General features: G+C 44.1%; 1 protein-coding gene across 1 annotated transcript in view; it reads left to right on the forward strand.

Moving 5' to 3' along the window:
• Positions 1-11,826: 11,826 nt before the first annotated feature.
• The window catches only part of LOC306773765 (T-cell surface glycoprotein CD4-like), a 28,333-nt gene continuing 12,419 nt past the window's right edge, over positions 11,827-27,740 (forward strand). The window contains exon 1 of the mRNA XM_079263669.1: positions 11,827-11,863. Coding sequence (XP_079119795.1) covers positions 11,836-11,863 — 28 coding nt within the window. The 5' untranslated portion in view covers positions 11,827-11,835. The remainder of the gene's footprint in view (positions 11,864-27,740) is intronic.

A 27,740-nucleotide genomic window follows, 5' to 3' on the forward strand; every position in this document is an offset into this window, starting at 1 on the left:
GTCGCAAACAAGAAATGTGGGACTGAAACTGCAGGCCTCTCTGCAGACATGGACTTTCCACTACGATTATTCTGACTCTGATTTTATCCAGCTCCTACAGATTCTGTCATGTTATATCATTTAAAGCTAGATTGTTTAAAAAAAAAAAAAAAAAGTATTATTTACTGAGGTTTTCTTTGGAAAATGTCCACCTGAATAATTTTCTATCAGGTTAATATCATGTGTTGAAAAGCAGCTGAGAAACTCCACTAGATACAGGATCCAGTCTGGTTCACACGGATCTTTTTGGTTTTTCTGTTCTGCAAACGTTTTGTCTCAGAAACACTTTCACATGATGAAAAACTCCACTGAGATCCAACGCAGACTTCCTTCTAGTCTGGTTTTTATGAAAGCTTCAGATCATCCCAAACAAAAAAGGAACTTGTCACGTGATAAGATTAATAAAACAAAGTTCTGTTTGCAGACGTTGCTGCGACCCAGAAATATTGGAGCAAATTTCATTTTATGGAAACATTTCAGCTCTTTCTTGTCAATGACAGATTTCCTGATAAACACCAGGGATGTGGGAAAGTTGGGATCCACACGATGAATCACTGCTCACGTGCAGTGAAACCAGTGTGTCTGGGTGTGCTTGCTGCTTCTGGTTAATGAGCTGTGTTGTGAAATCCAAATGAAAGGTTCGATTCCCCGCAGGGTGAAACCGGTGTCCTGTTAAAGGACGTGAAGGTCCTCGAGGCTCCGCTGCTTTCCAGTCTGAATGAAGTACAACTTCATCCTGTTTAGTAAATCTGACTTTTCTCTGATCTGCTGCTGCACTTTCATCACTCAAACATTAATACTGTTTATATTTCACCACTAAAGCATCAAGACGTGATCTGGTCCCAGTTTTGTATCTGGGTGACACCACTACGCCTCCGGACTTGTCAGACATTTCATAGCAGCAGATTCTGGTTCTGATCCACATCCAAGTCTTACCTTGCAGGTGAGCTTCCGTCTGATCCAGACAGGAAGGTAGAAACCAGGAGAAACTGTGCGTCCGCGCACTTTTACGCATCAGAACAGCTGATCCGGTTCTGACAGGATCTGTGAGGCTGGAAGAAGACGGTTTCGTTTCCTAAATCCAGTTTCATCCTCCAAACTCCAGATGGAAAGTTGGAATCCATTCTTCAGCTTCTGGTGAAGTTTTTACCAGCCTGTGTCATGGAGGAAAACTTATTCCACCTTCATTCATCTTCTCTCCGGGTGACGGAGCCCCCGCAGCGCGTGAACATCCTCCACGAGTCCCTGTCAAACTGCCGAAAGCGTGGCGTGTCCACCTGGTGGAGACACGCAGCAGCTTCACGTCACAGTGACGTAGAAACTAAACTCTTCTGCTTCTGTGGAAAAAGTCAGAAACGCATGTGGAGCTGAAGTGTGAACCTTGGCAAAGTGCTTTTACTTTGGTTTTTACTGTTTATTTTATTCCTCCTGTTTGTTACAGATTGTGTTAAGTTAGAAGTAAATGCAAGTAAATTACAAATACAAGCAAATTTTAGTCCCAATAACACTGACAGAAGTTAGCTTAGCAGTAAGATTCCTCAAGTTAACAGCATTAACCAAACCTTTGTTGACTCAATGGCTAGTTTGCCAGCAAATTAGTGGCATTTCTTTATCCGGTACTCACCCTTCTCCCCTCAAATACTTGTATTACCCCTACCCAGCCATTCTTATTTGTGCTTGATGAATGGAGGGAAATGAAGGACTAACAATGAAACAAGACCAGAAGGCGGACAGGAAAAAATTTTTTCTTGTTGGTCGACATTAAAAAAAAAAGATTGACCAAAGAGGGGTAAATACATTTTGTTATGTTAGCTGAGGATTTGTGGCTGGCATTAGGAAGATAGTAGTTATCAGTGAGGTATTGATGAGATAGTCTAGTTTGTGTTGATAATGTTAGGTGAATTTTGAACTTCAGGTGTCCGATCTGAGGACAGATGTACTGCTGATTACGCAACCCTGCCCCTTTTATTGGTGACTGGATCAAGAAACTATTAAGACATTTGACCAGATTTGAAATATTGTGGTTTTAAAATTGTTAAAATCTTAAACTTCTGCTCCCATCTCACTCGCGTGCCATTCGGTCTGTTGTCATGACAACCAAAGACGCTCGCACACCTGTGAGGAGCCGTTTCACCCTTGACCCAATTCCTGCAATATTCTACAGATTGGACTTCTCTCCTGGATTTCTTCCTCTTCCTTTTAATACGTCATGACTCGACTGACCCATGGCTGCTTTTCAAAACCAGTTCCAGTCACATAAAATACTGATTGGAACTGGTTTTAAAAAGCAGCCACGTTTAAGCTATTTTAATCCATCTTGATCCATCTTCAACCAGCTAGCTGTCAAGTCTCCCGTTTTGATCAGGAAACTACCGTATTTTCACTCTTTTCCCGCTGATTTCGCACATTGACGGTTTCCTGTAAATTTCCCATGTTATACACCCTATGTAGATGTAAGGTAGTAATAAGAGTATGCCAGTAGATGGCCCTGTTGCACCATGCATTGGACAAAGAAAGAAAGATTCATTCAATAAAATCCATCAGCTTTGGCATTAAAAAGACTAGATTGTAAATTACCTGTATTGAAAATACATTATTGGATTGTATTGTATATTGAGTGTTGTTGAGACATGTGCTGTATATAGTTTATTGGTATCAGTATGCAACTGGTTTAACTTGTAAGTTTTTTTTTCTCTTTTTCTCTTGGTGCTGACACAAGCACCAAAATAAACTGAGTGGAAGCTGCCAATACAGCAGGACTTACCAGTCATTACTTTGTCATTGTGGCATAAATGGTCAAGTACACAGCTGCAATAATGTCAAGTAAATCACAATAACCACAATACATTTCTTATACAAACCCACCAAATTACCTGGACTCGTTTAGCAAATGTGAATAATTAAACAAGTGTAAAAACAGACAAAAAGTACAACCCCCGTAATACAAACCCAAAGTTACGCCCTTGTGTTGACTCTTTTGATGTCTACTAGATATACGGACATGGCTATTTATGAATACTTACCTGTTATAAAAAGACCTCCCAGCACAGTAATTATAAGCTATTCAAGTGACAGTCACAGCACTGGAGTCGACCTGCTACGTCTACTGGAGAGGCTCATCTCCGAGGCTACAGTTACCACCTGACATCCAATCTCCACTACTATTCCCGGGTGATCTTGTGCACGGCTGGGGCTAATATTGTTAACAGGGAGGCAACCTGGACGTGAAGTGCCAGGGGCCTTTTCAAAGACATCGCCTTCAGAAGGGGAGGTCATTAGTTTAATTTAGTTTCTTTTAAAATTTGTGTTTGGCTGCAGCTCAGAAGGAAGAGTCGTCGTCTTTCAATTGGAAAGTTGGGAGATTGATTCCAGGCTTCCCATGACTATGTGCTGAAGTGTCCTTGGGCAAGACACTGAACCCAAGCGGGCCCCTGATGTGCCTTTTAGGGTATGTAAGTTGCTTTGGAGGAAAGCATCTACTACATAACTGTTCCACTTTTGAGTAGTTTTGAAGAATGAAACTGTTTTTGTTTGTTACGTTAGGATGTTTTACCCCGTTGTATCTGGTCTGATCAGCCAGTATTTTGTTTGGAAGGTCAGTTGGATTTTCTCTTTTCAGGTTTTACCTAACCTGTTTAATTTATAATTTTTTTTATAAATAAATCCTGTTTTCTTTGTTTAGCCTCCTGTGTTCCTCTTCCTTTGCCAACTCGGTCCCTCACAGGGACAAGGTTAATATGAAGGCAACACAGACAGAGAAACTGATTTTATCCATATCTGTTTGGGGGTTTTGACATTAAAACCTAAAATTACATTCTGACAGTTTTACTACACTGTTGTTGATGACTTCACGCACATCCATGTCCTGCCATGAGGGGATAAGACTACTGCTTCCTTTGTCTTAGGAGAGGACCTGTGTGATTACCTTCTGCTGCTCGAGGACTCTGGAAACCAAGATCGGCCTAGATCCCCGTCTGGTTGGACATTCAGTCTTTAAAGAGTGGTCAGGCAGGTGCTGACCTCCATCACGTTCAATCCTGTCATCTTTCATGGCCCTCTATGATAATATAAACATGTATTATCAGGATTATTATTTGTGTGTGTGACAATGAGTGACAGAAACTTAGATCAAATATCTTTGTATCTGACGTAATTCATGATTATTCTTGATGCATTAGTAGTGACTAGTGACTATATATAAATGATGCTGCAGGTTTGTCGATCTGCAGTTGCTGCCACGAGATCTCTGTCTGGATGTTCATGCAGACAGAACATGTGAAGCTCAGACTGCTGCTTTTGTTATAGAATCAAACAAACGGTAAAAAAAAAACAAAACAAAAAAAAAAACAAACAAAAATCAGAACCAGAATCTGCTGCTATGAAAGCTGTCGAAGACATCTGAGGACGACTGGAGTGAAATATATTTGTGGTTATTGGACACAAATATGTGTGTGTGTATATACATGAAAATAAATAAATAAACGGTCTCGGTCTGCTGCTCATTATTTGATATCAGGAACACAATGGATTCTGGGATAGGAGAGGGTGCAAAGGATACATCTCTTGTATCCTTCGTTTTAAGCTAATCTGGAGCCAAACGAAGTGCGCATTTGAAGGGTGGACTGGAAGGAGCCTTTGAATTGAGGCAGCACTTGGCGCGCCACGATGACGCATGCAGCTGACGAATCAACACTTTTAATTTAATTTAATATTTTCAACACAAAGACTTTACATTAAACAGATTGCATCAATCTCTTGTTTCTTTGACTGTAGCCGGGCTGAAGCGTGGTAAAGATGCAGGCTAGTCTTCTCGGGTCCGTAGAGCTCCCTCAGTCACCAGGTACCTGAATAGGAAGGAGTATTTACAGGTGCAGGGTTATGAAATGTCGAGGCCTGAGGCTACTCAGAGCGTAGCTATGATACTCACACGGCGGGCAGGTCAACTACAGTAAAACAAATAGTAAATAGCAAATACAATACCAAGCCTCTTGTTTTGTCTCACAATATGTTTAATTTGCATTTTCATGGCGTCCAAAGATTTCAAAAAGAATTTTTTGGAAAATATATTTTTTACATTTAAACTATTGATTATAAACCTGATCACTATGTGGGTAGATAGTAGTAAATAAATAAAAAATGAATATTCCTTTAGTGTAGTTCCACATCAGCCCCCCCAGCTGCTTTACAAGCCTCAGGGCTGCAGAGACTGTTGATGTTTTTAAAAAAACGCTCAAGACCTACCTTTTTAGTTTAGCTTATAACTAAGTTTTAACATTCTTATATTAACCCATATTTATTCTTCTTTTTAGTTAAGTTTATTTATTTAGATATTTTATATATTGATTTACATCTTTTTAGTTAATTTGATTTATTTATATATTTATTTACATATTAGTATAGATTTTATTATTTTATTATATATTTTTTTAATGGATTTTATTTTTGTTTAGTTATCACTCCAGCTCTCTCCTCATTGGGGTCCTCTTCACCAAGGGCTGCCCCTGCTCTGACTGCATGGGTGTTGCTGTGGGGGCTGTCCCTGTCTGGTGGGTTGCGATCCAGCGCTGCAGCCTTACGGTTGTGGCGTGGGTCCTGTCTGCCCGGACCCGGGTGGCCCCCATGGTGATGGCCTGAGTGGTCTTGGTTGGGGGCAGCCGTTTGTGTAGAGGCTCCCTGAGAATATCGTTTCCTTATCTGGTGCACATCTGGTGCAAATGCACCTGACCATTCAACTTCTTTTAACTGTTACAGGGCAAATAGGGCATGGGTGAGGGTGGTTGTGGGTGGGTGAAAGGGGTTGTGTATGTGTGTTAGTGTTTTATCTATTTTTATCTATTTTGATGTAAATTGTTTTATAATGTAAAGCACTTTGTATTGTTTTTAAGCACGAAAAGTGCTATACAAATAAAGTTTGATTTGATTTGATTTGATTTACAACATGATCCACGATGCAAACCAGGCTGCCCAGTAAGCTTTAAATATGGGAAAATTTAGCCTGCTTCTTTCACATACTGATGCCTTTTAGTGTCGTCGTAGATTCTCAGTCGTGATGGTAACCTGAGAGCATGGTCCAGACTAGAACTACTAGAACTAAAAAAAAAAACCTCCAGTTGGAGGTTTTCGTCCCATTTCTAGACTGAATAACTGTTTCCACTTCAGATGTGAATGAGTGAGAGTGCTGCGAGCCTGAAAACGTCTTTGTGTCAGATTCATGTCCCTTCTGTGCTGGAGAGTGTAAACAGGCGGCGTTTGATGGCTGCAGAGCACACCTGTAACAACATGTCATTATGAGTCCTCAGAGGGAAATGTTAAACAGGTTGCATGTTGAAACAGGTGTGTTTACCGGCTGCTGATGCCTGTCAGCTACAGGAACGTATAAATACATTCCAGAAAGAGAGAGTAATCTGATGCATCACAAACCACCAGGTACAGAGATGAAAGGGAGATAAACAAGTCAAACTGGATCCACAGAAGAAGAGCTGAAGAAACAACATGCAAGCTGACAATAAGGAGACATGAAATCTGCACACACAGCTTAACCAATACGGTCTAAGCAGGACGTGCAGTGTTGCAGCAGACCCAGTTCAGGCAAACTGGGACAGAAATACAACTATATTTTTTATTTTTTTGTCCTGTCCAGCATTTAAGCAGCAGGATGAGGATAAGGATGCTGTTCTGTTGGACAAATTTACTTTGCCAAGCGTAGCTTTATACCTATAATGCTTCCCTTGAGGTTCTGGATTCTTATTTTATTTTTCTATTTATTTTGCATAATTGTTTGTATTACAAAGTTTGTACTGCTGGATCAGACCGGAGAGGACAGAGGAGGGACAGAAAGAGGATCGAAAGGAAGAGATAACAGACAAACACCTTGTTGTGAGAAAAAGAGAGAGAGAAAAACCTACATAATCCCACATACACACCAGTCTATACATTGTAGTGGACCCTTACAGAATATAAACATAATCAAATCAAATCAAAGATACTTTATTCATCCCTGAGGGGAAATTCAAAGTTCAAGCCACCTTGTCCAAGGTTTGACATACAGACATGTAACATTAAAGGTGGAGTATGTAAGATTTTATATATTTTCTAAATAAATTAACTAATAAAATAACTACAATCATAATTAGATAGTTTTTTGAACATGTAGGTTGCAGTCTGTCCGTATTTGATGCGTTATTAAATTGCAAGTTTAATTAATGACAAATGACAAAAAGCACTTTTTTTTACTGGTAGGCAAACATTTAAGAAGGGTCTTTGTCGTTAATTAAACTTGCAATTTAATAACACATCAAATATGGACAGACTGGAACCTACATGTTTAAAAAAAACTATCTAATTATGATTGTAGTTATTTATTTAGTTAATTTATTTTGGAAATATTGAAAATCTTTCGGGAACAGTCTTCCTTCAAATACCTGCGAGAAATGAACAAAGAATACAGTGGAAATAAGTTCTTAAGTGTCACAGTTTTCTGTTTTTCTTCTCATTTCATTTTGGGAGAGAGAAGTATAAGTTAATGAATAGTTATTTTAGTCTATCAAGATAAATTAATGCATCTCCTTCTCCATGCTTTAAAGATCTGAAATAAATATCAGGCCTCTATGTCTTGAACTTCATTTTCTTTTAAATTGTAACCTAAATCTTTTCATCACAGGCCATCAAGGCCGACACCTACAAAAAAAAAAACTATTATCACTTTCAACTTGAACACACCACGCCTTCAGTAAATAAACTCATATGCATCTAGTTTAGTTTGCTTCTATTTATTCTATTATATTCTATTCTACAGTCATTTAGCAGACGCTTTTATCCAAAGCGACTTACATATGAGTGAGGACAACACAAGCACAAAATTAAACAGTATAGGCCATCGTAGGAAGACGCTAGTGGACTATCCACTTGGATGCAGATCCTTGCATGAAGTGCTATAAGATTTTTTTTCTTTGTTTGTTTGTTTTTATAAAAAAATTTTTTGTTTACTCCCTTCCCACCATATAATGTCACCTATGTTACAATACAAAGAATTAATATCATAACGTTTGTTGCAAAGAACTGGGCTAAGTTCTCCAACTTTCCAATAAATACAGCTATACTAAGTGTGAAGTCCTTGAAGAGCTGAGTCTTCAGCTTGCTCTTAAAGGTAGACAGGGACTCTGCAGAGCGGACAGAGTTTGGGAGATCATTCCACCATCGTGGCACAAGAGAGGAAAAGAGTCTGGCTGGTGATTTAGTCCCTCGTTGTGGTGGTAGCATGAGGCGTCTTTCACCGGTGGAACGTAGCTGTGGAGAGGGAGTGTAGGTCTGGATTAGGGTGTGAAGGTAGACGGGAGCCGTTTGAGTTATTATTTTGTAAGACAGAAGCAAGACTTTAAATTTGATGCGTGCTGCAACCGGAAGCCAGTGAAGAGCGATTAGCAGCGGAGTGACATGAGCTCGTTTGGGTTGGTTGAAAACCAGACGCGCTGCAGCATTATGGATCATCTGCAGAGGTTTAATAGAGCATGCAGGCAGACCTGCCAGTAGGGAATTGCAGTAATCGATGTGTGAGATGACCAGAGCCTGAACCAGAAGCTGAGTCGTATGTTCTGTCAGGTACATCTGATTCTCTTGATGTTGTAGAGAGCATATCGACAGGTACGGGCAACTGAGTCAACATGGACCTAAAAGGTCAGCTGGTCATCCACCATGACACCCAGATTCCGGGCAGCAGGCGTAGGAACAAGTGTGACAGAGTCAAGCTTCACACTTAATTGCGGATGTAGGGAAGGATTGGCTGGACAGACAATGAGCTCTGTCTTGGACAGATTGAGCTGAAGGTGGCGAGTTTTCATCCATGCCGAGATATCAGCAAGGCAAGCTGATATTCTCATTGAGACGGTTGTGTCATCCGGAGGAAAGGAGAGGAAAAGCTGAGTGTCATCAGCATAACAGTGATAGGAGAAGCCATGAGAACATATGACTGCACCAAGTGAGGAGGTGTATAGTGAGAAGAGAAGAGGGCCGAGCACCGACCCTTGAGGCACCCCTGTTTTTATCTCATGTGAGCTGGACACGTCTCCTCGCCAGGATACCCTGAAGAATCTTCCTGAGAGGTAGGACGAGAACCAGGAGGGGACAGACCCAGAGATGCCGAGCTCAGAGTGTGTGGAGAGGAGAATCTGATGGTTCACTGTGTCAAAAGCAGCAGACAGGTCCAGCAGGACCTGGACTGAGGATTGACCAGTGGATCTGGTCCAGCAGGACCAGGACTGAGGACTGACCAGTGGATCTGGTCCAGCAGGACCAGGACTGAGGACTGACCAGTGGATCTGGTCCAGCAGGACCAGGACTGAGGATTGACCAGTGGATCTGGTCTAGCAGGACCAGGACTGAGGACTGACCAGTGGATCTGGTCCAGCAGGACCAGGACTGAGGATTGACCAATGGATCTGGTCCAGCAGGACCAGGACTGAGGACTGACCAGTGGATCTGGTCCAGCAGGACCAGGACTGAGGATTGACCAGTGGATCTGGTCCAGCAGGACCAGGACTGAGGATTGACCAGTGGATCTGGTCCAGCAGGACCAGGACTGAGGACTGACCAGTGGATCTGGTCCAGCAGGACCAGGACTGAGGACTGACCAGTGGATCTGGTCCAGCAGGACCAGGACTGAGGATTGACCAGTGGATCTGGTCCAGCAGGACCAGGACTGAGGACTGACCAGTGGATCTGGTCCAGCAGGACCAGGACTGAGGACTGACCAGTGGATCTGGTCCAGCAGGACCAGGACTGAGGACTGACCAGTGGATCTGGTCCAGCAGGACCAGGACTGAGGACTGACCAGTGGATCTGGTCCAGCAGGACCAGGACTGAGGACTGACCAGTGGATCTGGTCCAGCAGGACCTGGACTGAGGATTGACCAGTGGATCTGGTCCAGCAGGACCAGGACTGAGGATTGACCAGTGGATCTGGTCCAGCAGGACCAGGACTGAGGACTGACCAGTGGATCTGGTCCAGCAGGACCAGGACTGAGGACTGACCAGTGGATCTGGTCCAGCAGGACCAGGACTGAGGATTGACCAGTGGATCTGGTCCAGCAGGACCAGGACTGAGGACTGACCAGTGGATCTGGTCCAGCAGGACCAGGACTGAGGACTGACCAATGGATCTGGTCCAGCAGGACCAGGACTGAGGACTGACCAGTGGATCTGGTCCAGCAGGACCAGGACTGAGGACTGACCAGTGGATCTGGTCCAGCAGGACCAGGACTGAGGACTGACCAGTGGATCTGGTCCAGCAGGACCAGGACTGAGGACTGACCAGTGGATCTGGTCCAGCAGGACCAGGACTGAGGACTGACCAGTGGATCTGGTCCAGCAGGCCCAGGACTGAGGACTGACCAGTGGATCTGGCAAGCCGGAGGGAATCGGTAACAGACAGGAGAGCAGTTTCAGTGGAATGGCCTTGCCTAAACCCAGACTGATATGGATCAAAAAGGTTTTCATCGTGGAGGAATTGCAAGATTTGGCTGAAGACTGCACCCTCTAGTAGTTTAGATAAGAACGGCACCAGCGAGACCGGCTGGTAGTTTCCAACCTGGGCTGGGTCGAGTGTGGGTTTCTTCAGCAGCGGGGTGACCCGAGCTTGCTTTAAGACAGAGGGAAAGACCCCAGATTCAAGAGAGGAGTTGATAATGTGAGTTAATGCAGTTTTGATCGTAGGAGAAATTCTCTGCAGGATGTTGGTAGGGACCGGATCAAGTGTACAGGTTTAGAGTTTTGTACAAGCTTTAGGACTTCACTCTCATTCAGAGTGCGGAAGGAGCAAAATGAAGCAGTACTAGCTGGATGAGGTGGACTGAGCTGGTCAGGCTCAGAGAACTGATTACTGATGGTAGCAACGTTTTCAGAAAAAAAGGATGCAAACATTTCTGCGGTCAGCGTGGCTGGTGGCTGAGCAGGAGGTGGGGAGAGACAAGAGTTGAATGCCATGAATAGCTGTCGTGCTTTAGGAGCATATTTACTCTGTTTACTCTGATGATGCACATGGATCCATTCCAGATACTTGGCGTCGCTTTTTACATGCAAGTCCATCAATTTGTGGAGTCCGGCTCTGAGCTGAGGAGGTCCTCAGGACTGAATGAAGGTGTTCATCAGTGAGACTCCTGTGTTTTGTTCAGCTTTATGAAGAAAACAGTTGCTCACACAGATATGTTCTGCTGCCGAACATAGAGAGCATTTTAGCAGCTTGGGGGGTTTCTGGTCCAGAGTCCAGCGCCAAAACAGCATTGTGGGATTTGTAGTGTTAGTGTTACGTGCGCTGTATAATGGATCGGGCCAGACGTAATGCATATTTGAAATCGTCTCGCGGGCCAAATATAATTGTAGGGCATGAGTTTGACATGTATGTTTTCTATTATATTTATGGATTTGAACTCCTCAGCGGGCTGATATGGAATAAATGATTATCAGAGATTAAATAAATGCTAATCAGAGATGAAGGTGAACTATGATTCATCTGAACACATCTGGGGATAAAACCTACTGACCGCATCTTGTGGAAAACAGGAAATAAAATAGTTTTATTGCAGTTTTTCTTTATTTTCTCTTCCTGTTTTTGCAGGAATGTTGCTCCACCTGCAGAAACTGTAAATAAATGTTTGTTTTGGCTCCATAGCAGCAGATAAAGCTGATAAAGTCCACAGGACGACTTGAGACGGATCCTCACGTCTCAGATCTTCAGTCTGATGAAACAGAAGCTGGAAGGTCGAGTCTGACTGGTTTTTCTTTGTCTACAGAGTCTCTGTTTGGATGTTTCTGGTTTCTGCTTGGAGTCCAGGTGAGTCTGAACACTCAGCTGCTGCTTCATCATCATCATCGTCATGTGACCTGCTCTGCTGGTGCTTCTATCTCTTCTTCTGTGGTTTTAAATGTCGCGGCCGTTAGACGTAGAGGATCATCTTTCAGACTCTGAGGAGGTTTACGCTGCATCACTAAACTTCAGCTGGACTCCAGGGTCTGTAAACCAGTTCATCTCCCAGTTTTATATATAAACCAGGAGAAACTGTGCGTCCGCGCGCTTTTACGCATCAGAACAGCTGATCCGGTTCTGACAGGATCTGGAGAGATGCCGAGAAAAACGGCAAAAGGCATTAGCTGTTCTTGCAAAGGCGAGTGCCGGTCCTGTTCTGACAAGCCTAGACAACCAGTATATAGACAAGACAAACCAGTTAGAGGTGGAGTTTGCTGTTGGGCAGAGGCGTTGGCTGTTTCACAGCAGCAGCTTGTCAGAACAGGACCGGCACTCGCCTTTGCAAGAACAGCTAATGCCTTTTGCTGTTTTTCTCGGCATCTCTCCAGATCCTGTCAGAACCGGATCAGCTGTTCTGATGCGTAAAAGTGCGCGGACGCACAGTTTCTCCTGGTTTCTACCTTCCTGTCTGGATCAGACGGAAGCTCACCTGCAAGGTAAGACTTGGATGTGGATCAGAACCAGAATCTGCTGCTATGAAATGTCTGACAAGTCCGGAGGCGTAGTGGTGTCACCCAGATACAAAACTGGGACCAGATCACGTCTAGATGCTTTAGTGGTGAAATATAAACAGTATTAATGTTTGAGTGATGAAAGTGCAGCAGCAGATCAGAGAAAAGTCAGATTTACTAAACAGGATGAAGTTGTACTTCATTCAGACTGGAAAGCAGCGGAGCCTCGAGGACCTTCACGTCCTTTAACAGGACACCGGTTTCACCCTGCGGGGAATCGAACCTTTCATTTGGATTTCACAACACAGCTCATTAACCAGAAGCAGCAAGCACACCCAGACACACTGGTTTCACTGCACGTGAGCAGTGATTCATCGTGTGGATCCCAACTTTCCCACATCCCAGGTGTTTATCAGGAAATCTGTCATTGACAAGAAAGAGCTGATTTATAAAGAAAACCTCAGTAAATATGATTTTGTTTAACCCCTTAACAGCCACCCCCCAAAATGCCAAATACGCCTGAAAAAGACATACCCAAATCAAATTAGATGCTGTTCTTGAAACCTTTGGAGTAGATTCAAAAGCATGGTCTCTTTATAAAGAAAACACTCCAAAGTTTTACCCTGAGCTTCCAGATGTGTTGTAACTGTAAGCAGCATGAAGTTATTCAAGTTGGAACACAAGGAAATTTGAGTTTTTTTCCCTCGTCTGAAGTTCTCTTCTACTTTGTCAACATGCTGCTCATGGAGAGATGGAGATATGGACTGGAAAATCAGATGGAGCTGTAGCATGAAGCCTTTCCTATGACCAGTTAAAATCTGGTGACAATAGCAGCCATAATTATTATTCTATGAGGGTTTTACTGTAAGTATGTTCATGCGATACTCCAAATTCAATAAGCTATAACTCCAGAACACTTCAACATACAGTCATCAATGAGACTCTAATGAAAGGTGGCATCAAGAGGAATCTTGTTGTATATTCATATTTACTATCAGTATTATTGAAATTCACCAGGTGATGCATAAACACACTAAAAAGCTTATTTTTTCTGATGTGCATTATAATAAGAGTCAGAATAAGTTTTACGGTCATCATGTTTATATATGTAAACAATATAATGCCATGTTATGTAATGTAAACAAAATGTAATAATAAAAACACCATAACACAATACAATTTACATATTTACATTAGATCTGAACTATTGTCTGATAAAGACTGTTTGTAAAAGTAAAGTAAAAAGCAGGAGAGCAGAATATGTAGCTGTTATGATGAGCAGGGGTCCTGGTGGTCTGAAGGGCAGGAATGTAGGCTTCCTCTGGAAGGAGCTGGTCCTTCTTCATCTAGAGGGCTGCTGGGTTTCCATCACAATCACATGACAGACTAATAAAGACAAACAAGAAGTTTTTATCCCACATTAGTCCTGCGACTGTAATAAGTGTATGTTCTAACAGACACGCATCGCTGCACGCATGCGCACACAGAGTATGGAAGCGGTCCACACACACGCAGATAAATCAGCAGCAGCTTATTTTCTTTCTATCATTTTCTATTTATGAACAAATGTTTACAACTGGAGGGAAATAGAGGTGTTGAACCGCTGCGTCTCTTTCATCGCTGCTCTTTCTGCTTCACGCACACTCGGACATTACGCACTACGTAGTGCACACTACGATGGGTAAGTACTGTCCCAAATGGAACATGGACGTAGTGCACTAACCGGTGGTGATGAACTCACATTTGACCACAATTATTCTGCCGCCAAAAGTAAAACAAAGCGCTAAATTACGAGAATGAATTAGCTTTTCTCATGAAACTACATCGCATTAAAGATGACAAAGGATCCTCCTCCGATTGGCTGAACATGAGTTGGTACGTATATTTATTTACTTGTAACGTGTATGACCCGCCTGCATAAGTACCCAGTCTCGCTTCATTATTGGCTCATCGTTTCAGAGACGGTTCGTCCCACTAAATTCTTTTTAGGAAGTTGTAATAAATATATGAACAAATCCAGCAAACATAACTTTATGTATCATATCATCATATATTATGGCCTACACTAGAGTGATCTATCTCAGTTGTTAACTGTATAAAGTAACATCAGACTGTCATGTCTCTGCATGTCTCCCACAGGCTTATTAGTATAATAAAGTGCAAATCAAAACACTAATAAAACAGCTTTTAAATATGCAAAGATATTTTCAGTATAAAAATGTCCTTTACATGAAACACATCTGTTTTAACTGGTGTTTACTCTGATGCTGTGCACATCTGGCAGCAGGAAAGGGATTATAAATGATAATGTAGGGAATGTAATGCTGTAAAGAAGATGCTCAGACACAGAGATGCAGCAAAGTTGTTACAGAAACATTTTATTGAATCCTTTATTGGATCTCCTCCTGCTTGTAGCGGTCCATCTTCCTCATGACGCTCCTCAGGCAGCCTGTCTGAATCCACCTGCAAGCTCGCTTCACCTGCTGCCTGTCAGAAGCCAGGTGTGTGTGGAGAGGTCTTTCAGGATCCTAGAGACCAGGTGGAGGTCCGTCTTTCAGGACCCTAGAGACCAGGTGGAGGTCCGTCTTTCAGGATCCTAGAGACCAGGTGGAGGTCCGTCTTTCAGGATCCTAGAGACCAGGTGGAGGTCCGTCTTTCAGGATCCTAGAGACCAGGTGGAGGTCCGTCTTTCAGGACCCTAGAGACCAGGTGGAGGTCCGTCTTTCAGGATCCTAGAGACCAGGTGGAGGTCCGTCTTTCAGGATCCTAGAGACCAGGTGGAGGTCCGTCTTTCAGGATCCTAGAGACCAGGTGGAGGTCCGTCTTTCAGGACCCTAGAGACCAGGTGGAAGTCCGTCTTTCAGGACCCTAGAGACCAGGTGGAGGTCCGTCTTTCAGGATCCTAGAGACCAGGTGGAGGTCCGTCTTTCAGGACCCTAGAGACCAGGTGGAGGTCCGTCTTTCAGGATCCTAGAGACCAGGTGGAGGTCCGTCTTTCAGGATCCTAGAGACCAGGTGGAGGTCCGTCTTTCAGGACCCTAGAGACCAGGTGGAAGTCCGTCTTTCAGGACCCTAGAGACCAGGTGGAGGTCCGTCTTTCAGGATCCTAGAGACCAGGTGGAGGTCCGTCTTTCAGGATCCTAGAGACCAGGTGGAGGTCCGTCTTTCAGGATCCTAGAGACCAGGTGGAGGTCCGTCTTTCATGATCCTAGAGACCAGGTGGAGGTCCGTCTTTCAGGATCCTAGAGACCAGGTGGAGGTCCGTCTTTCAGGATCCTAGAGACCAGGTGGAGGTCCGTCTTTCAGGATCCTAGAGACCAGGTGGAGGTCCGTCTTTCAGGATCCTAGAGACCAGGCGGAGGTCCGTCTTTCAGGATCCTAGAGACCAGGTGGAGGTCCGTCTTTCAGGATCCCAGAGACCAGGTGGAGGTCCATCTTTCAGGATCCTAGAGACCAGGTGGAGGTCCGTCTTTCAGGACCCTAGAGACCAGGTGGAGGTCCGTCTTTCAGGACCCTAGAGACCAGGTGGAAGTCCGTCTTTCAGGATCCTAGAGACCAGGTGGAGGTCCGTCTTTCAGGACCCTAGAGACCAGGTGGAAGTCCGTCTTTCAGGACCCTAGAGACCAGGTGGAGGTCCGTCTTTCAGGATCCTAGAGACCAGGCGGAAGTCCGTCTTTCAGGACCCTAGAGACCAGGTGGAGGTCCGTCTTTCAGGACCCTAGAGACCAGGTGGAGGTCCGTCTTTCAGGACCCTAGAGACCAGGCGGAAGTCCGTCTTTCAGGACCCTAGAGACCAGGTGGAGGTCCGTCTTTCAGGACCCTAGAGACCAGGCGGAAGTCCGTCTTTCAGGACCCTAGAGACCAGGTGGAGGTCCGTCTTTCAGGACCCTAGAGGCCAGGTGGAGGTCCGTCTTTCAGGATCCTAGAGACCAGGTGGAGGTCCGTCTTTCAGGATCCTAGAGACCAGGTGGAGGTCCGTCTTTCAGGATCCTAGAGACCAGGTGGAGGTCTGTCTTTCAGGATCCTAGAGACCAGGTGGAGGTCCGTCTTTTAGGATCCTAGAGACCAGGTGGAGGTCCGTCTTTTAGGATCCTAGAGACCAGGTGGAGGTCCGTCTTTCAGGATCCTAGAGACCAGGTGGAGGTCCGTCTTTTAGGATCCTAGAGACCAGGTGGAGGTCTGTCTTTCAGGATCCTAGAGACCAGGTGGAGGTCCGTCTTTCAGGACCCTAGAGACCAGGTGGAGGTCCGTCTTTCAGGATCCTAGAGACCAGGTGGAGGTCCGTCTTTCAGGACCCTAGAGACCAGGTGGAGGTCCGTCTTTCAGGATCCTAGAGACCAGGTGGAGGTCCGTCTTTCAGGACCCTAGAGACCAGGTGGAGGTCCGTCTTTCAGGATCCCAGAGTACATCACAATCATAACGGAATAATTTAATACTTACATTTACACAAATGAATCCCCGCCTGGACCGGCGTTAAACTCCGCCATTATTTACCTGGTAAACTGATGGAAAGTCCATCCTCTTCCGCTACGTCAGCAAAATGGCGTCGATTTAGTGTCCATCGTTCCACACTGCATTTATGGGCGGGTTTAGGGCAGCATCCGGGTACTTTCAGTGCACTGTGTGAACGCACTACGCACTGAAACATAGTGCGCGAAGTAGTGTTAGTGCGCTGAATGAGACACAGCCACTGTCTTTGCAGGAAAACCTCCAGTTGGACGTTTTCGTCCCATTTCTAGACTGAATAACTGTTTCCACTTCAGATGTGAATGAGTGAGAGTGCTGCGAGCCTGAAAACGTCTTTGTGTCAGATTCATGTCCCTTCTGTGCTGGAGAGTGTAAACAGGCGGCGTTTGATGGCTGCAGAGCACACCTGTAACAACGTGTCATTATGAGTCCTCAGAGGGAAATGTTAAACAGGTTGCATGTTGAAACAGGTGTGTTTACCGGCTGCTGATGCCTGTCAGCTACAGGAACGTATAAATACATTCCAGAAAGAGAGAGTAATCTGAAAAACTACCAGGTACAGAGATGAAAGGGAGATAAACAAGTCAAACTGGATCCACAGAAGAAGAGCTGAAGAAACAACATGCAAGCTGACAATAAGGAGACATGAAATCTGCACACACAGCTTAACCAATACAGTCTAAGCAGGATGTGCAGTGTTGCAGCAGACCCAGTTCAGGCAAACTGGGACAGAAAAACAACTATATTTTTTATTTTTTTGTCCTGTCCAGCATTTAAGCAGCAGGATGAGGATCTGGATGCTGTTCTGTTGGACAAATTTACTTTGCCAAGCGGAGCTTTATACCTATAATGCTTCCCTTGAGGTTCTGGATTCTTATTTTATTTTTCTATTTATTTTGCATAATTGTTTGTATTACAAAGTTTGTACTGCTGGATCAGACCGGAGAGGACAGAGGAGGGACAGAAAGAGGATCAAAAGGAAGAGATAACAGACAAACACCTTGTTGTGAGAAAAAGAGAGAGAACAACCTGCATACATATGGATATACATAAGTAGACATACACACCCGCCATATTAAAAATATGTTTACAGTAACTCAGGAACCCTAAACATGGTCTTTGCCTATGAAGGCTGCTGTCCCTTTCTAGGTCTTTCTTTGATGAGAACTGTAATAAACGACATGCCGTTGCGTCGTCAAAGGGAGAATGCCTCTTTACATCTATCGGAATTTCCACACTGGTGACCCCGACGTGGACGTTTTCCACGATCTTTCCCAACGATGACGACGAACGCTGTTCCTTTGAAGCTGCCGGACTTCTGGGAGTCGGCCGCTTCAGCGTGGTTTGCCCAGACTGAAGCACAGTCCGCCTTACGTGATCTAACGGCGACCTCCACCAAGTACTACTATGTTGTCTCAGCGTTCGGCGGTTCTACAGCTACAAGAGTGGTCAGTCTGTTGCAGAACCCCCCGATGGACAATAAGTATGCAGCACTCAAAGCCTACTTGCTGAAAACTTTCAAACTTTCCGATACTAAGCGGGCCAGTCGCCTATTTTCATAGCCAGGTTTGGGTGACAGAAAGCCCTCCAAGCTGATGGACAGAATGCTGGCTCTCTTGGGGGAACACACACCCGACTTCCTCTTCGTCCAACTCTTCCTGAGACAGTTGCCTCCCCAGGTATGAGCTGCTTTGGGTATTAGTGACTGCCGCGCCCTGGCTGAAGGGGGCTGAAGGTTTTTTTCAGGCAAGTCAGCACCACGGTACTCGCCACTTTTGCAGCTGCTGCGCTGGACAATCCCACAACATACACATGTACACACACCTACACACATTTCACATCAGATTCATGTTCCCCCTGCAGGAGGACGAAGCCATCAACTGTCAGGAGAACCAGAAATTAACAAGCTAAATCAGAAACAGAGAAAGAAAACTAGCAGCTGTTAGTGAATAAACCTGCAGGATGACTCGGTGACTGTGTCACATGCAGAACCAGGATCCAACAAGATCCTATCAAACAGCTGGACCAGGAGGACCAGGAGGGGGGGGGGGGGGGGGGGGGGGTTCTCAGTGTTTTACAGCTCATTCTGATTCTTTCCAGAGATTCTGGGATCTCTCTGTAATGTAGGCCCAGTAAGACCGGCCCAGGATCTGAATCTAGTGGGTCACAGACCTGAATGCTACATGGGTCCTGGAGGAAGACTACAGTTAATGTCCAGATGTGTCGCATCTGTGGAACCAGTGGAGCAGTGGTGTCCAGTTGGTCCTGGAAGACCTCCCAGTCCTGCAGGTTTTAGATGTTTCCTGCAGCACCTGCATCAGATTAAGGGCTCCACATGTTTGGACATCAAGCTGTTATTTAAATCAGCAGGGAAACATCTAAAACCTGCAGGACTGCAGCCTCCCAGGACCCCCCCCCGTGCAGGATGTCTCTCTTTGGTAAACTCACCAGCCATCGTTGGAAATAACTTTATCCGACGTTTTCCACCCGCCTGATGTATTTGTACATGCCCTTGTTAACCAGTAGAAGGTAACCAATCACCCAACCTTATCCCCCGGGACGTCACAAGGATTTCCAAGTAGAAAAAACTCTCTAAAACCATGCGTTTTTTGTTGCCATGGAAACCGAACGGAGAGCGTGCTGGAACTCAAACTCAAACTCAAACATGCGATAGGTGATAAAAAACGGTGTCGTTCACATGTCTGATGAGGATTCAACACTGTAACACTGTAGAAAGCACAGAAAACCCCAAATACCAGAATAGCACTCCTTTAATCAAAGAGGGTCATTAATGCTCATCCAGATGCTGACAGAGGGGTCCATCTGGCATTCACACAAGAATAAACACGACATCCAGCAACGATAAAGTCCTAAAAGAATCCTGCAGCAGTGGAGAAAATCTGCTGTTTAGTTGCATGTCTGCTTGTTGAGGAAGAGGCTTGTTGGTTTTCTTCTTAACAAACGTCCACGCCGGTGTCTTTGCTGGGAGATGTTGAGGTCTCGTTGCCTGGCAACCAATGCAAATTCCTGATGCAGTTTATGTAAACTCGTGCTGACATTTTTACAAATGTTGCTGAGTGAAAATCTCCAAACTGTTTATGTTTCGTAGCAACATCCTCCCACTCAGACACTGGTTCTGTTAGTGTCACCATCTCCTCAGTGGAAGTAGTTACTGGCCCTGAAAGTTACTGGAAACCTCTAGATGACATGTAGATGTGCACGTAATTCTCATCCTTTTGTTCCAGACAAACTCAACCAAAAGAGACGCTCTGGAGTTGAATAAATGATTTGTTTGTAATTTAACTTTGGAGTGACAACAAGTCACAGTAAAAACCGAATATTTAACATATTTTCCAATAAAAATGACATTAACAATCTAACTGGACCAATCAGAAGCCAGAGATGGGTTTGTTTATATTTCTACAATTCAGGCTTCGTTTACAGGACGATGCTGAGACAGTAAAATACGAAACCTCTCTCATTTTAGCCTCTCGTTTCCGTGGTAACAGAGTTTATGGTGGACAAAACTGCAAAGGCTTGACGACGGGCTGCGAAGGGAAATATTCTAAAAATGTAAGGTAAATCCTGTCCATGAAAACAAAGTGGAATCTTTTGATTTGCTTCTGCACACGAGACAACAACGTCGTTCCTCATGGTTTAACATCGGAGACACCATGAGAACATGGTCTGTAATGAGGCGTGAATAGTTGCTCCACTTTGTGTTTATCACCAAACAGGTTTCTGGTGAATCAGCTGGATGTGCTGCATCAATCAGCAGGAGGTTTCTGGTAAACAGAAGCAAATCAGTGAGTTTGGTTGAACTTTATTCAGCTATGATACATATTTAAGACTACACACATTATTATTTTATCAGTCTGTTGATACAAATCCATCGAAGTCCTCATCTTTTGTGTCTGAATTGAACAGCTGGGCATTTTCGCCATCAAGCATACCGGCTTCTCTCTCGTCATCGTCGGAGTCGATCTCGTTGCTGTTCAGCAATGATACCGGCTTTTGCGAAAGCTCAGACAGTCAAAGGAGATACCTTAGTCCAGGCATCCACAATCCATTCACATATGGTGGCATAACTCGCCCGACGCTGCCTCCCAGTCTTCATAAAGGTGTGTTCACCGCCTCTCATCCATCGCAGCTTCACTTTAAACCAGCTGTTTACACCAACGTCCAGCGGTTGGAGTTCTTTTGTTAATCCTGGAACGATGACAAGCTCCAAATTCATTTGCTTCGCTTGCAAATTCATTTAAAGGAGAAATGAAAATGAAAGCTTTTAAATGCGCCTCATGGTGCAGAAAATACAGTCAATTGTTTCCAGTTTAAACTGAGACTTTTGAGCCAGTTCTGACCACAGAGAGGAGCACTTCTCCTTTGACAACCAGCAATAACAGATCCTCAGACTGTCCCTCGTATCCTACTGTAGCTGTTATCTGGTCCAGTACTGGAATATGACCCCATTATAGGCTATAAACTTGGCTGTTTTCTTCCTTATTGACAGATGTGAGAACTTCTTCCTGTAGATTTGCTGTGATATGAGGCTCCTAGCTGCACCAGTATCTATTTCCATCTCCAAATCAACACCAGAAACTGACAATGTCTCTTTGTACCGCCCAGCTTCCTCTCTAGTGATGGTCTGGATCTTAAAAACACCCAAATCCTGGTCCTCTTCAGCTTCCACATACTTGGTGTCTCTTTGTGGATGCCATTTCCTGCTTTCTGTGCTCTTTACACTTGTTGCCTGTGTTTTTAAACGGCATGTCTTTTTATGTGTCCTGTCTTGCCACAAATATGACATGTAGTCTCTTTAAAATGACATTCATGAGGACGGTGATTCTTTCCTTTGCATCTGTAGCAGTCTTTTGTCCCTTGTAGTCTCACCTTATGAACGCTGGCATCCCCAACATGTTCGCTCTCAGTCCCTCTCAGTTGACGTGCATCTGTTGGCCGTCTCCATGTTGAGCACAATCTCAAAAGCTTTGGAGGTCAGATCATATTCTGAAAGTAGTCTCCACTGGCAGGCTTTGTGTTTAATCCCTCTGACGTAACAATCCCAAAGACAAGCGTCCAGGTTGGCTCCAAACTCACAGTTGAACGCACACAGTTTTAACTCAGCCGCATACAGCGCCACTGGCTGGTTAACCTTCTGGTTTCACTGGTTGAACCAGAATCTCTCCACCACTTACAAAGGTTTTGGTTCATAATGTCCTTAAAGAACAATTTCATCATAAGTCTTGTCCTTTAGCTTGTCGGGCTGCAACAGGTTTCTTATTGATCCACATGAAGCCGCGTCCATAACACCTAGCAGAGTGGCTACTTGCTTTTCCACAACTATGTCGTCAGCTTCGAAAAACTGCTCTAGCCACTCTCTATGCCGACCATGGCTCATTTTCTGGTTTAAACTCGTCAATTCTTTCAAAAGGGCCATTTTCCTTTCAAGTACTGACAACAGATTTCCCCTCTCCCTTTGGAAAAATCACGTTTGTCCATGTTGCCAGTTGTTACACATTGAGACTGAGAGATTAGCTCATGTTTTTTAGCTGGTGTTTATTCAGCGGGTGGCCACACATTTTTTACAACTCATGCATCCTCTTGTTTCCAGTAGTACACAGGTGTCAAACTCCAGTCCTGGATGGTCGGTATCCTGCAGGGTTTTGTTGGCTCCATGCTCCAACACGCCTGACTGAAATTCATAAGTAAGTTGACAAGAAGCTGCTGGATCCATTTGATTTGAATCAGGTGTGTTAGGAGAGGGAAACAACAGAACCCTGCTGGATACCGGCCTTCCAGGACTGGAGTTTGACACCTCTGCATGCATCACACCAGTAACAGACAACATCAAGCTTAATCATGGTCAGTATACCACAACTTGTGTTAACAGTTGGCAACAGTCTGTAAACTGCTGTTTACAGGAACGCAGCAGACATACAATGTGACCGTCAGACTGGCTTTTTCACAATGTCAGAGTCTAAGTGCTTTGTGCTGCCCCACCACTGACCTCCAGTATCAAGTGCTTTGTTTGCATCTTGTTGTAGAAATTATATACACACAATGTTGATGTGAACTTTGTATTTCCCAGCCTTAGGAACAGTACATGCTTTACCATCAGAGACACCATGAGAACATAGCATGTAATGAAGTCTGGATAGTTGTTAAATATCATAATAAAGTTGTCAACATTGCTGATTATGTAGCTGCAGTGGGCATGTCAGTCTCTGCCCAGCAGGATGGTTCACACCCTGCAGTACAGGATGATTTATAATTATCAGCCTGTAAAACATCTTTCTGTTGCTGTTTATGTCACAAGGAGAGTTGGACCCAAGGAAAAGAGCTATCCAGCAGGGAAGGTTTAACAGATTTCTTGAGCAGAGTAGCTGATCTCAAAGGCTCAGGAATCCAGTAGGTGTGGTGAGCAGGCAGACCGGTTCCATCTAAAGCAGGAAATCACAAAAGGTTGCAACAATCCAGCGTTGAATGAAGATCTGCCTGCAGTTTAAAAGCAGGACAGGTGGAATAAGCGTGATTCCACTGACCTGTAAACCACAGAACACACCTCTGTAAACACCAAGGGAAGACAAGGAACACACACACACCAAGGTTTGTAGCTCCATTACAGTTTATCCATTAAACACAGATTGTTTCTGTTTCTGTCTGGATGACTGATGTCACATAGAGGAAGATGGGGGCCATGTCTGGTTGACTCTTTAGTGGTGTCGTTGATGGTTCTGCATCATCTGACTGGTGCACGTTGGTGTTCTTCCTCCTCTCATCATGAACAGAGTTGATTAGAAATAAAACCTGATGATGTTTGTGCTGATAGAACTGACTGAACCTTCACAGAAACACCGTCTAGTGTCCGTTCACTCAGCCTGTCTGGTGGTTGGTTTTTACTGGATCCACCAGACTGTTAGACTCATCTTTCCTCCTCTCTGCATTGACACAAAGCTTTTATTTATACTGGCTGAAATCAGCTGGAAGTCTCCAGTTGCCTCCACTATAAGATCTGGTTGAACTGTGAGGAAGTCCGAGCTTTCGGATCTCCTGCAGGTGAGGAAGAAGCAGAGCATCATAAATGAGAAGAAATGAGATAAATCTGTCACTCCTGCTGAGGCTCATAGATAAATGTGAGGGCAGAAACAGGGAGTGTTCATATCACTTTTATTGTTTGATGACAGTTTATAAACCTGACAGCTGGAGGATCCTGTCTTCTTTCACTTCTGGAACAGGAAACTAAAACTTGTGTCCAAAACCACAAAAACATTTGCATCATCATCTTCCTGGTGTTGTTGCATCATCACAGACCATCAGAAGTCATTCACACCAACGTAAAGAGACTCAGTAGTCCAGTTTCAGTCACTCAGGTGGATTTGACTTGTTTTAAAGACACGATGAAGATAAACAGAAACAACTTCATGAATCTGAGCTGTCAATGATTAAAGATACCAGCTGTTCCTGATCTGAGTCAGCTCTGATGTCATATAATATCTCACATATCACCAGTACAGGAGCCATAAATCTAAATAATCTCATGTTTATGAGCATCCTGATCTTCACACTCGACTGGCACTTGGGTGTTTATCTTGTTACACTCACCTGGATGCATCACCTGACATGGAGCATGTAGGAAACTGGTACGATGCACATTTCACCAGTTCATCATCGTCTGCTGTGTTTTAACGGAAAATAAATGTGAAATGAAGACGTTACATCTGAAGGTCAGTTTCTGCTCCCTTATGTATGTAAATGAGGACGTCTATTTCAAACGTTTCATACGTCGCTGTCCCCTTAGCCTAATATGACTTTTACATTGTGGTTGTTTAGTCAGTTCATGCACTAGTGCTGAGTTTGGAGTTCACGTCTATGTGTTGACAGTGGTTGGTAGCAGCAATTTACCACGATGAAATCATTTACAACCATTAAAAAAACACCACTAGTAGAAGAAAGAACTCACAATGTTCTTTTTTTGTTGTTGTTTTCAACTCGTCCTGCGTCTTCTTTATTAATTTTATGTGATGGTTTTTGCGTCGTCTTCTTCATGTTCCTTTTTATCTTCTCTGGTTTGTTGCTGGTTGTGTGTCAGCTATACAACGCAATACTGCTCCCATTATTTCCAGTGGTAGTTTTATGTCAAGTAGTGAATAGCTCAGCTCCTTGAAAAAGACCAAATTACATGTGTAATTGATGCAGGAGAACAAAACTGTCCGTCCGTTTGTGTATCTGCCATAACTGAGCCTTAGTCACATCAGTTGTCTCCTGTGTTCAGCCTGCCCCTGCTAACGGTGCTTGGACAGTAGCGTTGGACAGTTTGTCAACAAAAACATGTAAAAGTATCAAGAAGAACCTGAGGGAGAGTTTGTGAGGTTGGATTCTTAGGATTTCCTTCTGGACAAGTTGGTGTAGAGCACCAATCCTCACTGTTAATTCAACAAGAGCTGCACTCATTACACTAAGACAAGAGGAGAGACACTTTTTCCAAAAAAGGAAAACAATTTAAAAATCAGCAAAGTAATTTCACAATATGTTATTCATTCTTTTAATAACAGTATGTGATGCAGTTGTTGGAAAGAGGAAAGAAGGATTACCATCGGACTGCCATGCTGTTTAACTTTCTCCATGTTGTATTTATATGTGTTGTTGCTAACCTTCCAGATATTCTAAGGATGAGGTTATGTTCCCACGCTACGTATTCTGCTACGTTGCCAAATCAGTAACATTCAGCTTTTTAGCAAAGGAATTCTTATCTTAAATATTACACAGAGTAATAGCATTCTTATGCAACAGTATATGGTGAAAATACGATAATGCCTCCAGAATGTGGGTGTTTCTTTATCGATATATGTAGAGAGCTACCAACAGAGCAGCTCTTTGGTGGAGTTTGGTGCAGTTGAAATTAGCCAAAACTGGCAACTCTGATAGGATCCCTTAGGGCTGTTATGACAGCAAAGTTTTTGCAAGCAGCCTGCAGCTCTTGTTTGTGGAGAGAACTGCTCCATTGAGCATCATTATAACTTGTTTAGATAGCATTTTCAGAAAGGCAGTGGCTGCTTCATGAGCCACAAGTCATGAGTCAGTGAGCCGCATAATGAGGAACACTGGTGTAGAGAGATGCACCGCGTGGATTGTTGTAACTGGAGCACATCAACCTTCAGGTTTGATTCATTCACTGCAGTTCTTTAAGGTAAAGCTTGACTTCGTCATATACAGGTCGTGTATACTGGAACAATTTGTGGTTACAGCAGTTTTACAAGAGTCACATTTTACGGCATTTGATAAACCTACGGAGTGGCCTGAATGGACGCAACGGTTCCAGAGGTACAGAATTACCACAAAACTTGACAAGGATGATGGACAAGTGCAGGTGAGCAGCCTGATTAATGCGATGGGCAACGAGGCTGAGAATATCTACAAGTCCTTCACATTTGCCCGAGACAACGATCACAATAATCGCAATGATCGTGGTGCAGAAGTTCGTTGAGAACTGTTTCCTGCGTAGGAATATCCTCCATAAACACACGTGTTTGTCTTGAGATAGACATAGAGCTCTCCCCCAAACTGCACATGATGGCTGACTTGTTATGGCGCAGACAATACAGACCGTTGGACAGTCGGAGGAGGTGGCAGCCCAAGTGAATCTGCAGGGAGACGCTGCGGGATCTGTTGAAGAAGTTCTGTTCAAAAGGAAAAACCCACATCAGATGCCTCACCAGCAACAAGATAAGTCAAGAAATGGACAGACAGAAAGTGTGGAAAAAATTAAATGAAATGTGGCAAATGTGGGAAAGCACAACTTGTCCAAGAAAAATGCCCTGCAGGAAAAGCAACATGCCACACCTGCCATAAAATGGGACATTGGGGCAGAGTGTGCCCCAGCAGCAGGTCAGTAAATGAAGTGCCTCAGACTGAAAAAGCTGAACAAAGTTCCTATTTCCTGGGTTTGGTGTGTGATGTGAACATTAAAAGAAATTTAAGGTGGAATTTAAAATCGTCAGGAACCAATGTTTCGGTCATGTGTGAGGACACTTTTTGCGCACTTATCCCTGAGAGGCCATTAGAACCAGTCGACACTCCTCTTATCAGCCCAGGAGGTCAGTTGCCATGTCTTGGTTGTTTTAATGCAACAATCAGCCACAAGGGAAAAGATTACCAATTCACAGCCTTTGTGATCCATGGACACAGAGTCAGCAACCTACTCAGCCGAGCTCTCTCAGTTAAGAATTAGATGAGGTTAAACCCAACACCAGCCATCCACAAGCCTATGGTGAGCATGGTACCTTAAAAACAGAGCCGGTCCGAATCAATCAAAAGGGTGATGCTGTTCCATACGCTTCCATACGCTGTACATACTTCTCGCCGTGTGCCCAAGGGTTGACCAAGTACAGAGAAAGGGCAAAATCATCAGTCTGGTGGCCAGGACTCAGCAGAAATAAAGAACACAGTGGTGTCATGCCGCCCTTGACTTGAACAAAACGGACACAACAAAAGGAACCACTTATCTCCACACTTCTACCTAACCGCCTATGGAAAAGAATAGCCCTGGACCTCTGTGAACACCAACAAAATAACTACCTGGTCATATCTGACTATTACTCAAGGTTCCTTGAGTTGCTGCACCTGCCATCCACAACAAGCTCACAGGTCATCCAGAGACTTAAAGCAACCTTTGCAAGGTTTGGTATCCCAGATGAGGCGGTGAGTGATAATGGACCTCATTTCTCCAGCTCAGAATTCCAGGAGTTGGCAAGGCAATTGGATTTCAA

Source organism: Telmatherina bonti (assembly GCF_933228915.1).
Source record: "Telmatherina bonti genome assembly, chromosome: 24".
Lineage (NCBI taxonomy): Eukaryota > Metazoa > Chordata > Actinopteri > Atheriniformes > Telmatherinidae > Telmatherina > Telmatherina bonti.